This window comes from Kryptolebias marmoratus, linkage group LG6 (assembly GCF_001649575.2).
Source record: "Kryptolebias marmoratus isolate JLee-2015 linkage group LG6, ASM164957v2, whole genome shotgun sequence".
NCBI classification, from domain to species: domain Eukaryota; kingdom Metazoa; phylum Chordata; class Actinopteri; order Cyprinodontiformes; family Rivulidae; genus Kryptolebias; species Kryptolebias marmoratus.
Genome location: NC_051435.1, coordinates 6,586,802 through 6,599,668, shown reverse-complemented (window position 1 = coordinate 6,599,668; position 12,867 = coordinate 6,586,802). Strand labels below are relative to the sequence as shown.

Genomic DNA, 12,867 nt, shown 5'->3' with positions numbered 1-12,867 from the left:
AGAGAAGTGAATGACTGGGGGAGAGTGAAAATGAACATGAACATGAACATGAGACAAAAACGAAAAGTACAACCAAACAAAACAAAAACCAAAGAACTAAAATCAAAATAAAACAAAAACAAAACCTAGAAAAAAGCCAAATCACCACAGCAACTTGATGAAAACAAGTGACAGTAGTAGTTATCTCCTACACATACTCTGAGCTCTACACATTGTCACATGTCTGTTAGCAAAATATCTCATAAACCACTGGATTCATTTTTAAGAAACCCCCAGAAAGTAGTTATTGGATGTATGCCTTCAACTGATTAAGTTTTGGAGTCGCCCTATTTCAAGATGGTAGCCATATCTAATTAATTTTAGCCAAATAAAAAATGTCTATAACTTACTCAAATACTCAAAATTACAGATATTGACATAATGTTCATGTGAGAATTAACAGATCTTGTGAGATGTGGATGTGTTAAATATCTTGAATAATAACTGTGGCATGAAAGGCAGCGACTGATGTGCATTCCTTCAAGGGACACTAAGTCTTTAATTAATCCAGGGTTTCAAGGCCTCATTCTCAGGTCTTCACCAGCATTACTGCAGATGTAAATATGAAAAACTGCCACAGATAAGCAATAACACCATTTATTGTGTGCCAACCATGGTATCAAAACACTAATTGAGTCTTTAATTAATCATTTTTAGATATCACAGTGGATTTGGTCAATTCGTAAACAATATATTCCAATCTAGACTTTTGTGTTTCTTTTACTAGTACCACTAACTCCTGTTGAGAGAAAGAGCGCATGTGAAAAAAAAAAAAAAAATAGACAACTTCAGAAGAATTTTTTATGTGCCTGACAAACTGTGATAACAATTTTGAGTAATAACTTGATATTGACTCTAAGCCATGCTCTTTTAAGCCAATGTTTGCTCAAGAGATAAAAAGAAGTTGCTGTCACTTGTTCACTTAGTGAACTGGAAGAGTTTCTGAGGGCAGGATCTTCTATAATTACACTTAGTGACGTTTACCCCTACTAAACACCTCTCCTATGGTTCAGTGTTTGGGGCTGTGCTTGTCTGTTTCTGCTCTGGGAAAAAAAAAAGAGAAAGAGAAACTTCAGTTGTTTGAGTTGTTTACTTGTTAAGTTTTTGCTTTGAAAAGGTTAGTGATAACATGAATTTTATTAATAAACTGGAGCAAACCTTGATTAGATTAACAATAGCTGCATCTGTGATGTGGCTTAATTTGCCTGAATACTTCAAACAGATGTGAATGTTGTGAAAAAACTAGTATTGTTTACAGGTTTAGTGATGCTGTTGTGAATACTTAGAAATAAAATCTGCAGGAAACATAAATAAATGATTGCATCATTGCTTGAAATAGCTAAGTTAAACCTCCTGAATATTTGCCGTGCTGAATGTGAGCGTCGAGAGGCCTTTAAAAACCCTTATCATTCGAGCCCTGCAGATGATATCGGCTGCGTCTCATTACTGTTATTTCTGAGGATGATGTCTGCCTTTCCTGCAGCAAAATTAGCAAAGAGATACAGACTAAAACCCGATCTTGAAACAGAGCAATCATGCAAGAAGTTAATACCAGTCAGGGATATTTGTGCTTAATCCCTGTCATGAGAAAAGGAAAATAGGACCTTACATTTCCCTGCAGATCTGCTGTGGCTTTATTATTCATCGTTGCATTAATCAACTTGTGCTGCCCCCTTTTTTTGCTGTTACTAAGTGCTTCCTTCACATCCATTCAGTGGATCCTAAATATCCTCCCTCTCCTGGGTGTGTGCTTGATTGTGCATAGGAAATGAAATTGGAAACTTTAGAGCTCCATTTAAAGTGCGAGTCCCTGGAGCGACCCCCTCTCTAACCTTAATCATGTTTGATCAAGATCCTTGGGTTCCTATGTTTATGATTTTGACTGAAGCAGCTTGAATGAAATGTTCTGCAACCTGTGGCTCTAGGGCCACATGTGGCTCCTTGATCCCGCTGCAGCGGCCCTTCTTTTGACCAAAAATACATGATTAATTTTCAAAACGACACCAGAAAAACTTAATTATAACAGATTTCCTGTCCTTTGTTTTGCAAATATGTAAATGATAATAATATTACATAGAGAAAAACATATTAATGAAATCATGCTAGTCTTTTAGACACTTCATTAATCCAACTTCCAGCTCCACGGTGTGATTTTTTAAGAGAAGAAAAACACAAAGAGCAGTTTAGCAAACATTTCACAGACTATAAGTCATTAAAAAAGGGGGTTCAGCATAAATATGGAAAACAATGTGATAACAATAGGAATTAGAAGTAGAAGCTCACCATTAGTAAAACTAATAAAGTTTAAATAAATGAAGCTCTCTGTTTTTATTTAAAAAGTAAAATAAGTTACAAGTCCCATTTAAAAAGTGTTTGTTGGTGAAAAGTCACAGTGAGAATTTTAAATCCAAGAAAAGGTAAATGTGGGTATTTACTATCTTATATGGGAGCTGGGAGACATCGAATATAATTCAGTTTTAATAGAGACAAACAAAGTTTGTTTATCTTTGCAGCTTTTCTATTTAAAGACAAATTGTGGTGTTTTTATTTAATACTTCGTTGACTAAACTTCAGCTCCCTGCATAAAACACGAAAGCTTGGAGACAAATTAAGAAATTCTGTTCTTGGCTTTGGTGGTAACAACATTTGCAAAAAAAATATAATGGATTAATAGATGTCACTTAAAGCATTTGTTGCATTTATGCTCAAATATGTGTTGCATTTTTACCCTTTTCCCATAGAATTTGATTCTACTTGCTAATCAATATTGCTATTGATGAACAGCAAATAAAAACCATTACAGCAACCAGCCCTAATTTTTCAGCTGAATTGATTTCATTTTAGATGATTCATACACGTGCGTCGGCGCCCCACCACCACTGTGAGTGTGTTTTACCTTGACTTTATGCGAGAGAGACGTTATTCATCACCAACAGAATGTCCCTTCTTCACACCCCAATAAAAAGCAGAGTAATGAAGCTTCTCTGGGCGCTGTCAACCCAACACTGCTTTATAAAGGATGACACAATTATATTTTACCAGCTCACCAAAAATGCTGACAAGCCCTGGCTCAATAAAATGCAATTCTGTACCTAGAGAAGCATGCTGGTTTCTCTGCTGTAGAGTCATAGCTCATGAACTGCAGCCTTGAAATGCTTATCAAATAACTTGTACTTTACAATTACGCTGATATAAAGTCGGTAGGGTGATATTAGGAATACAGAGTAATGTATAACTTTGTTTTAGAAGCTTTCTACCCACTGTACTTCGTGCAAACTTAACATTTTCATACTTGGAAATAGTTTTACATCTGTCACAGGCAAATTTAAAGTCCATGTTTTCTCCTCTCAAAAATGCATAAACAGGCATGACATCTGCCTCTGAGCAAACAGAAGCTAATGCTGCATTACAGTCAGTCAGTCAACTTGGAAAAGGTTTGTCTGAAGTATGATGGATGATGTGGCGACAGCATTCAAAGGCAGCTGCTTCCTAAACCTGAAATCTTGCACTTTCAGAGACAGACGGCATGATGCTGCAGACAGCCGACCGCCGACGCCCCACTGCTTGACGCTCACCAGCGGCAGCAGGATGTGGCTGCTTCTTAGCGGACTGCATGTTTCTTTTTTTTCTTCTTCTTTTTTTCCTTGGAGAGAGACACATCTGGCCTTGGATAATCTCTCTTTAGTCTTCCACCCTGTAATGCATGCAAAGCTCTGCTCCATGTAATTCCCCAACTGCTTTTTTTTGCCTTGCCAAGTGTAAAAAGGCCAGCACTGTGAAGTATACTGATATTTTTGACCAGTGTGCATAGTTTGTCCACAAAAAGGATGATTGTACTTGGAAGTAGGCATGGAACAATTCCCAGTTTCAAGGTTCCACCATGCCACATTCTTAAAAAGTCACAGTGTTGAAACCACTAAATTTTTTCCACATACAATTTGTGCAGTTTAAATGGCTTTTAATTAAAAAAACAGAGAGAAAGCCTTTTTATTTCTGTTTGTTTTGTCCCTCCTCTGGTCCCATGGTGTGCCGAGCAGTCCTCCCCCTTTCCTACCTGTTGCTCTGAGCTGTCATTCAGCTGTGTGCAGTGGTCGAGGGGGGAATTCCCCTAAACTTTTATACTTATTTAAAAGAAAGATGTCAGTTGGTTGTACATTTTATTGGGCTGATAATAACACAATCAGTCATGGCTCGTCTACCAGAGAAGCAACACCTGTGTCTCTTTTAAAAGTAATGCTGTTTTGAAACAAGTGTTTACAACAAGGTATAAGAGTTAGCATGTTAGAAGATGAAATATACTCTAACATATACTAATACAGCCATAAAACAATCATTAATAAGCATAATGTGATATTATTTAGGCAGCAAAAACATTTGTAATTGCATTTTTGAGGTTTAAATAAAATCAAATGCATCATGTATTTGATTTTTTTTTTTATATTTTTGTTTTAATACAGTAAAACCGTGTTTTTTTTGTGCATATCATCAGAATCTCGATCCTTAGTTACAAGTGAGGCAGAATAAGTAAAGCTGAACAATAATAATAAATCTATATTTGTTGAAACATTTTTTTTTAACTAAAAGAACATACAGCTACAAAATGATGCTAAATCAAAATAAAACATTGTTTTATAGTTAACTATTAGGATGTTTGTTTGTTTTTTTATTATTTTTAGTATGTGTGAAACAGAGTAATAAATATCAATGCCTTGCAAGAGGAAATTTAGAGAAAATTGAGATTGAACATCATGCAATGTTAATGGTAATGAAATGTGCAGTACGTAGCTCCGAGCGTTTGGAATATAATATTTACTTGCAGTACCACACTTGTTTATTTATTAAAAGAGGAATTGTCTGCTTCACTTGCTATCACTGAGGCTTGACAGCTGCAGAGTCCAGGTGATGCATGAGCCAATATGTGGACTGGAGAGGGTTCAACATCGCACATCAATATGAAAATCAGTTTCTGGCAGAAATAGCCCTAGGCAGTACATCCAGCTCCAAAAAGTGACTAATCTTAGGGTCATAAACCCTGCACAAGACGCCCAGGGTCTTTTAAGAGAGACAGAATTCAGAAATGCCATCATTTTCCATTCCACAAGCCAAGGACCTCGCTCCTTGCATTAGCAGATTTCTTTTAATAGTGTGTGAAATAGCAGGGTTGCCAGAACTAAGCAGGAGCAAATAAAAGAGGGAGAGAGGGGGATAGTGAAAGGTGACCTTAGTCTCTGGAGTTCCAGATTAAAAACTTCAAATACTCAGCCAGTGGTGCTCCTAAAGAAGCAAAAGACCACAGGCACAATGTTACTGTGTTACTGTAGATGGAGGTGGCTGCCAAATATCATCTTCTTACAGAGGGGGATTATGAATTTCACAAGGCAATGGCGGTCCCATTGGTGGGAATATTAGTTCACATATTGTTCCTCAGTTTGGAATATAATTATGTTTATTTTTTGCATTTTCTTTTACTGACTTATAGAAGTTCCTTGCAGTACTCTAATTTAGGACTAGACTGCAATACAAAGAGTCTTCAACATACAATATCTGCAGAAAAGTATATGGCTTTGTCTTTGGTTTATTTAAAGATCAGTAAAATTAAGTAGCAAATAATGGTCATATTTTAATAGAGCACTGATATAAGGATTATTATGGATTACAGAGAACAGTTGTAACATACAGAACTTCAAAAATAACTATTCAAACCCAGGTTGTAGCATCCCAGCACCTCAAATGTTTTCAGTGTCCTGCCACTGCTTCCAATGAGTGGCATTATGCATTGTATGTGATCAGGCAGAACGTCTCCCTCCAACGGCTCGATACTAACTCAGCTCACTTAATTACCCAGTTTGCCAGAAAAAAGAGAAAGACTAAAATCATTTTACTCATGAGAAGAGAGAAACAAAAGCTCTCCAAATCCTTGAATGGATTTCTATCTCAAAGCTCATGGTGGAGACATTCTGAACTGTAGCATCGGCGGCTGCTTTAATTACTGTTCAATGACTTTACTCTGAGTCCTTGACCCAGTTTAGATCCCTTATCAAAAACAGCCATGCTCTGAGAAAAGATTACTTTTTAAACTTTGTGAAGAGGGTAGGGCAGACAGAAAACAAGCAAGTGCCACTGCACAAATACATGGGGAGGGACACAGCCTCGAGTAATTTGGAAAGCAATAGCCCATTCCAAGATGTGGTGTCGGGCTGGCATCCATTTAGCTCTTACATTCCTTTTCTTGAGCCAGATGGCTATGGAATTACACATTTTTTAATCTAAAGCTTGAATGTCTCAAAGCTTGGGGAAATCTTCCTGGGATAGCCATTTTGGATTTATTTGCAGAGGAGACTGTGTCTTGCCCTCCAGGCAACATTTGACAGTTAATAAGAAGTTTGACACTGTATGTCCAGAGTCCTTTTGGTAAGACTGAGACGTAAGTCCAACTTGTGTGTGCTGTAAATGGAGCATAGACAAGAAAACTTGGCTTATTTAGTTTTGTTTCATTTTGTTCATGTTTTAAAATATACTGTATAGATTAATTATTGTATAAACATGTAATATATAGATAATAATTGCCCTGAAATAATGTGGTACATTAAAAAAGCTTGTTCTACAAAACCTTCAGGTTTTGAACTCATCATCAATGGAATTATAAATAGCACAAATATAATGTAGTCATCATATTACCAAGCACAGAAATCATCCTACCGGTGAAGGATTTAAAAAAAGGGCAAGATGCTAGCTCGAAAATGATCACTAAATAAACACAAGATAGGTTTAAAAACTTTTTTTAACTTTTCGCAGAACTTTTTTAGCATATTTAGCACACAATTTTCTCTTTACACAGGAAACAGTTGCAAAAACATGACATGGTCACAATTGACTGTCATGTGGATTGTTTAATTTATAGCTTACTAAGTATGAATCATCTTTAATTAATGATGTTTTCAAGGTTAATTAATCATTTATTAATGACTGAATAAGGCTACATAAGGTGCGGTTATTATAAAGTGCTATCAAAAGTTTTAGGAGTTTTAAGAGAGAAACAGGAACTAAAAATATATTGGCTGGCCAACTGGTGTTAGATGAGTGTAAACCACATTTTATCTACACTATAAATCTTTAGTTTTACTTCTGCATTGCTTACTTTTCTTTTTCTGTTTTTATATGATTTTGTTTAAGCTTAAGGTTAAGCTTTTTTGTAAATTTCAAGTTTGCACTTTTACATTTTGCTAGTAACTACACACCTGAATCATGCAGATCAGTCACTGTGAGGTTTCATCGTTTGAACCAGACTCTTCCATGTCACAGTGGGAAAGTCCCACTCTCACAGACCTCATAAAAGCAATTGATTGTACTACAAACAGATGATAGCATATACTGGCTACAGGCTCAAGAGTTAAGAGAACTAAACCACCAAATTTAAAAAAAGAAACCAAAAAGAACTGTCATCTGTTAGTGGACTTTGGTAGTGCTGGACATACAGTAACTAAGTGAATGCTGGCTGTGCCTTATATTAGAGTAGTAGTATAAAAGTAAAACAGACTTATTTTATTTACTTTGAAAGCTTTAAAACTTCTCAATCTTTAGTTACAGTTTTCTTTTAATTAATCTTTTTTTTTTCTCCTCTTGGCAAACTGAGCGTATCCCTGCCGAATCAAATATTAGTAACAATAATCTTGATAGATTTGTTGTGTCTAGGTTTGTCAGAAGTCTATATTTGCTGAATCAATACTACTTTTTTTTCTTTTTTTAATTTTTGAACAAAACCTAGATGACATTTTGCAGTGAGATATTTTACAGGATCACAGTAATCTTCTGGCCTGTGAGTTGTGACTTACAGTTCAAGGAATCTTCTTGAAGACATTTCTCTTTTATTAACACGCACAAATATGAGTCCAGCAGGTACTCATTGGTCTTCCCTCTACAGCATCAAGTATTGCACTCAAAGGTTAATTAGAAAAAGTATCTCCTGAGCTGAAAACAAATGGTACCATGGAGTCCCCCTGCTGGCAGACGAGTTAATCTATGGTAGGTCTCTTCGCTGGTCCACCTGCGATCTGTCTCCGTCACTCAACTGATAGTCCCTGCAGGCCGCTAAGAGGATATGCTTCATTGCACCGTTGTGACTAGCCTGCTAATGAATACAAAGGAGCCTAGGACATACATACGCCCACAAAAAGTCTGAGAAGACTCCTGTGGCAGCTTCGATCATTCTTTGGCTGGATGTCGGCTCAAATGAAGCGGAACAAGGCTGCTGGACTGAAAGTGAAAAGAGAAATGCCACTCAACCAGGACAGTGATTTCTCTGATGTTTGAGATTCATTCAATGAACCCTGATAGATCCCTGAGGGTTAAGGAATAGGTTTCAGTTTGTGGGGAAATCTGATGTGAAAGTTTAATATGTTTGAAGATTAAACTGTAAGATAAGTAATATAGAAAATGGGAGTGGAAATAGTTCTTAATGCATGTAGCTCGTGTCCAAGGTTCTTACTGATCAAAATAAATACATTGTCATAACACATTAGAGGTTTATATTCAGACTGAGAACCTGAGAGGATAATAGAATAAATATTTGGTTTATCTCACAAAACGGTATCAGTTTTTAGCAGCCACTTTTATTGACCTTCAGAAAAGCTTGCATGCATGCCAGAAATTTAAACAAGCAATAATGTAATATCATGGCAAACACCTTTATGACAGATTTTAAAGGTTATAAATTTAGCCAAGATGCAGCAATGAGGTTAAGAGCTGAATAAGCAGTCATTTAGTTTATTACAGTAATTTCAATAATGCTGTTTTTTGATTTTACTAAAAAGCCTGTGCACATTGGTCAGGATGATTTGTTATAGTGTGTCATTCTAGACATCTAAATGTCATCAAAGAACACCAACATTCAAATAGGATCTCACTGCTTTAATTATTGACACAGGAAGAGGAGATTCATATGTACTAATCCAAGTTATTTAAATAGAACAATTAAAATAAAACACTTTCAAATGCTTTTTCCATATTGTTCATTAGGCTATGTTACACTAAATGATTCAAACAAAACTGTGTTTGAATTATTAAGCAGCAGTAGAGCAGGACAAAAAGTTTTGCAGATTGGAGTACCAACTTACACCTTTTTAAAGTAAAGAGAAATAGGATCTCTGGGACTAAACTATTTTAGCTCGTGGGCTGGAGCAGTTCTGAAGATGTTAATCACTGGAGTTATCTTCAAATGTTTGAATAAACAAACAAACAAACAAAAAGAACAATGCATTTACTGAGCAACTGCATAAACAGAAGAACTGTTGATGAGAACGGTCAGAAATAAGCAGAAGTCTATGGTAACCTACTACAGATGAAGAGAACAGAAAAGCATTAGAGAATGCACACCACATGAAATCTTCAGGAGAAACTAATAAAACTAGCACTGACAGGAAATGCTATTTTCTTTGTCTTTAGGGTGTAAGGCATTTTTCTGAGAATTAAATCAGTGTGACTTACAAAAGGAACACAAAGACTTCACTTGATCATTTAACTGTTGGTTTCATTTGTCCATCTCCAGCACTTCTTATATCCCGAAAATTAAATTATCGAATGATTTGAAGTTTTTGCTGCAGATATAACCTGTGATGTAGCCACATTGTGTCTTGAGTTTATCACTGTATGCCAAGGCTGAAAAATATGTTGCGAATATATCATCATTGCAATATCAGTGAGTGCAATGCCAATATTGCAAAGAACTGCTTAGACTGCAATAAATCAAGGAGCATTATGTTTCAAGTACCATGTGTTTATGTCCTGTGTGCTGACAACATATTTGGTCACTCCAGTGGACTCTCACTGGCCTTGACGGTCATACCTGGTTTAGATGATACTGATGATAGAAGATAAAGTGAGGAGCAAGAAAATTTGGGATTTTCACAATATTAAACAATACTATCACACATTGCAAGTTTTTCTAAAATCATGCACCCCTTCTCTAGATTAACATAGACTTACCCACATCTTACCTTCTCAGTAAACTAATAAACCCCTCTCCAAGTTTGCAAAACTCATTGATGCACAAAAATGATGAAAAATAAAATGTAGTAAAATAATGCATTTTAAAAGATTGGATTTAGATAAAAAAATAACAGTATTTATTTTTCAAAAGTGGTACAAATAAAATAAATAAGACAGTGTTTGACAAAATTACAGACTTAGTTTCCTTTATGAAACATAAAAGTTGATAGACTTTCTGTACATTTTTGCATTTTTTCCAGACTCATATTTTGCCAAGTCCACAGTATCAGCTGTTTCCAAAGTGTTGGTCATCCCCTTTTACTGTAAGCTACAGGCAGAGCAATTTTAGTTGATCATACAGTAAGTGCATGTGTTCATCACCAGGACTGGAGTCACAAACTGTCCCCAGAAGACCCTAATAATTGTCCTATGAGTGATAACAATCACTTCATTTAGTCCTACATTGCCTATGATGGGGCTCATTCACTGGGAGCCTGGAATGACAGTATATTATGAGGAACACTGGCCTGTCTATGGAGTGACAGCATGAGGGTGTGAAATCTTGTCCCCTTTCATCAAAAGAGTTATGATCAGTCAAGTTGGGCTCGTAACAAATAGCAGGCTTTGCACTTTTATCAGCAATGCCGTGACCCTCAACGCTGTGACCTCATCATTAATAAGGGAAAGCCAGATGATAGATCAAAGCATGGTTCAGTGGAGCATCCCTGGGCCAGAGCTGGCCTTGAATCGTTCATCACACCATCCCTGTGGGGACTTTACGAGGGTCCAGGGAGAGAGGACGATCTCTTGGCTGTCACATTTGTTTTACTGCTTTTGATAATGGCTCGCTTTTAGAGGATGATACACATAGGAATTTCTCATTAACACATGGCTGTGATTTTAGCTGTGACGACATCTGACAAAACTGGAGTGTTACACAATGAGATCAAAAATCTGTTCCATCATTTTAATGGAGCAGTCGGGTTCAGGCCTAAATCGTTTATTTGGAATCCTCGAAGAAATATTCATAGAAATTGAAACAACTAAAAAGCACCAAAAAGACAAAAGCAAGCCGACCCAGCTAAACAAGGTTTGTATAACATAATATTGGTGTTTGTTTAATTTAATAACCCTTTTCTATATTGCACAACAATTGCCTTTTTGGCTTTAACTTTTGTTGGTTATTAGCTGTACTGATGTCATCTGGTGGTTGAACGGACCCAAATGCAGGCAAGCAGAAGGGAGGTGGATGAGGATCAAAACTAGAAATTTAATAACTAAACTGGCAGATATCCAAGGATGCATAATGAGACAAAACAGCAACCATCAGGAAGAACCAGGAGCTAACAGGGCAATCTGACAAGAACTGTGGAAAATAAAGAGTATATAAGCAGGGATGGTTGATGAGTAAGTGACAACAGATGTGCTGATTACTCATGAAATACAGGTGGCATGTGAGGAGCTGGAAACAAGGACATCTTGTGTCCATAAATATGACTCAAATGAATAACCAAAAGTGACTAAGCTCATATATAAAAAAGAAATACAGAGATCAACACAAACAACAACAAAAACAAAAAACACCTTATCTTAACCATGGCAGTTAATGTTAGTTTTCATTTATTGATGGATCAATTGATGGAAGGGAAGCCAAAACAACAAAAGCGGAAATCCATCACTTTATTCCGTCCCCATACAATTTCATTGTTTTAATTTGTCAATTTGGTATGTTTGTTATGCTCACAACAATATAAGCATAATTCTCATATCTACTGTAAGTTTTAGTTAGGAGTTTTTCAAAAGAATAAAGAAATAGGGCATATTAATAAAATAAAATTTGTGTGAGGCATTCTGCAGTTTAGAGGTTATTTGTGCCTTGACATTAAGGCTGCACTGTGTCCTCGTCAACTTTCTGTGTCAGCCATCTTGAATCTGGTTGACTTTAAAAATCCATCAGTTGTAGATGAACATCCAGCAATTACGTTCTGAGAGTTTCATTAGAATCCATACTGATTTGTGGAATATTTTGCTAACATGGCAGAAAAACGAACACACACGCACTTAAATTATTGATCACCACCAAAATTTGGGAGATACAAATAAATAAATAAATAAAAATAAAACAACAACAACAAAAAATAAACTTTTTGTCGCAGAAGTCATCCAACATTTCTTCACATTGGACATGTTTTGTTATAGTCCAGTCATCCATATCCCTCAGGTTGCTTTTCTCCAACAATCATAGGGACAGTTTCTTTCAGCTCAGAGAGACATAGCTCAACTCCTACAGGTAGCAGCTGACATGACTATTAGTCTTTCTTCTGCTACTTGCAGGTGTCAGACTCGCCGGTGCTCACTTGTCAGTGCTGCTCTGTGTGCTGTCTGAGGTGATTCATCTTCTTGCCAGCATCATTAACTTCCTTGTGAAAGGACTGGCAGAAGGAGACTCAAAGTGGGGCTCCAAAGAGTTTATGTGCCTTGTCAGGAGCTACTTTCCCTCCTCAGTAATCAGATCGAAACTTCTCCTTCTTCTATCTACTTTTTGTGATTTTAATTGTTTTTTTGTCCTTTTTGTCTCACAACGGAAGCTGGAGTCCTAAAACTCCTTCGTTTAGAACAGGAAATGTAATATTCGGAGAACTGTGTAAAATTTTCATGAATGAATTAATTTAATCTGGACACCATTCAATAATGGAATGAATGTTGCAATTATGATAGCAGAGTTAAAATATAAAGAGGAAATGTGTCTGCACATTTATCAACTGTTAAAGCAAACAAACCGAGAAAGGCATGAAAACACTCTCGGCATTTTTCTATTTTTTTTGCTTGTTTGTTTTTTTCTCC

The 12,867-nt window shown here is 36.3% G+C and overlaps 1 protein-coding gene across 1 annotated transcript in view; it reads left to right on the top strand.

Moving 5' to 3' along the window:
• Nucleotides 1-12,414, top strand: part of LOC108238510 — a 31,759-nt gene extending 19,345 nt beyond the window's left edge. Inside the window, exon 5 of the mRNA XM_037976174.1 lies at nt 12,358-12,414. Coding sequence (XP_037832102.1) covers nt 12,358-12,414 — 57 coding nt within the window. The remainder of the gene's footprint in view (nt 1-12,357) is intronic.
• Nucleotides 12,415-12,867: the final 453 nt, after the last annotated feature.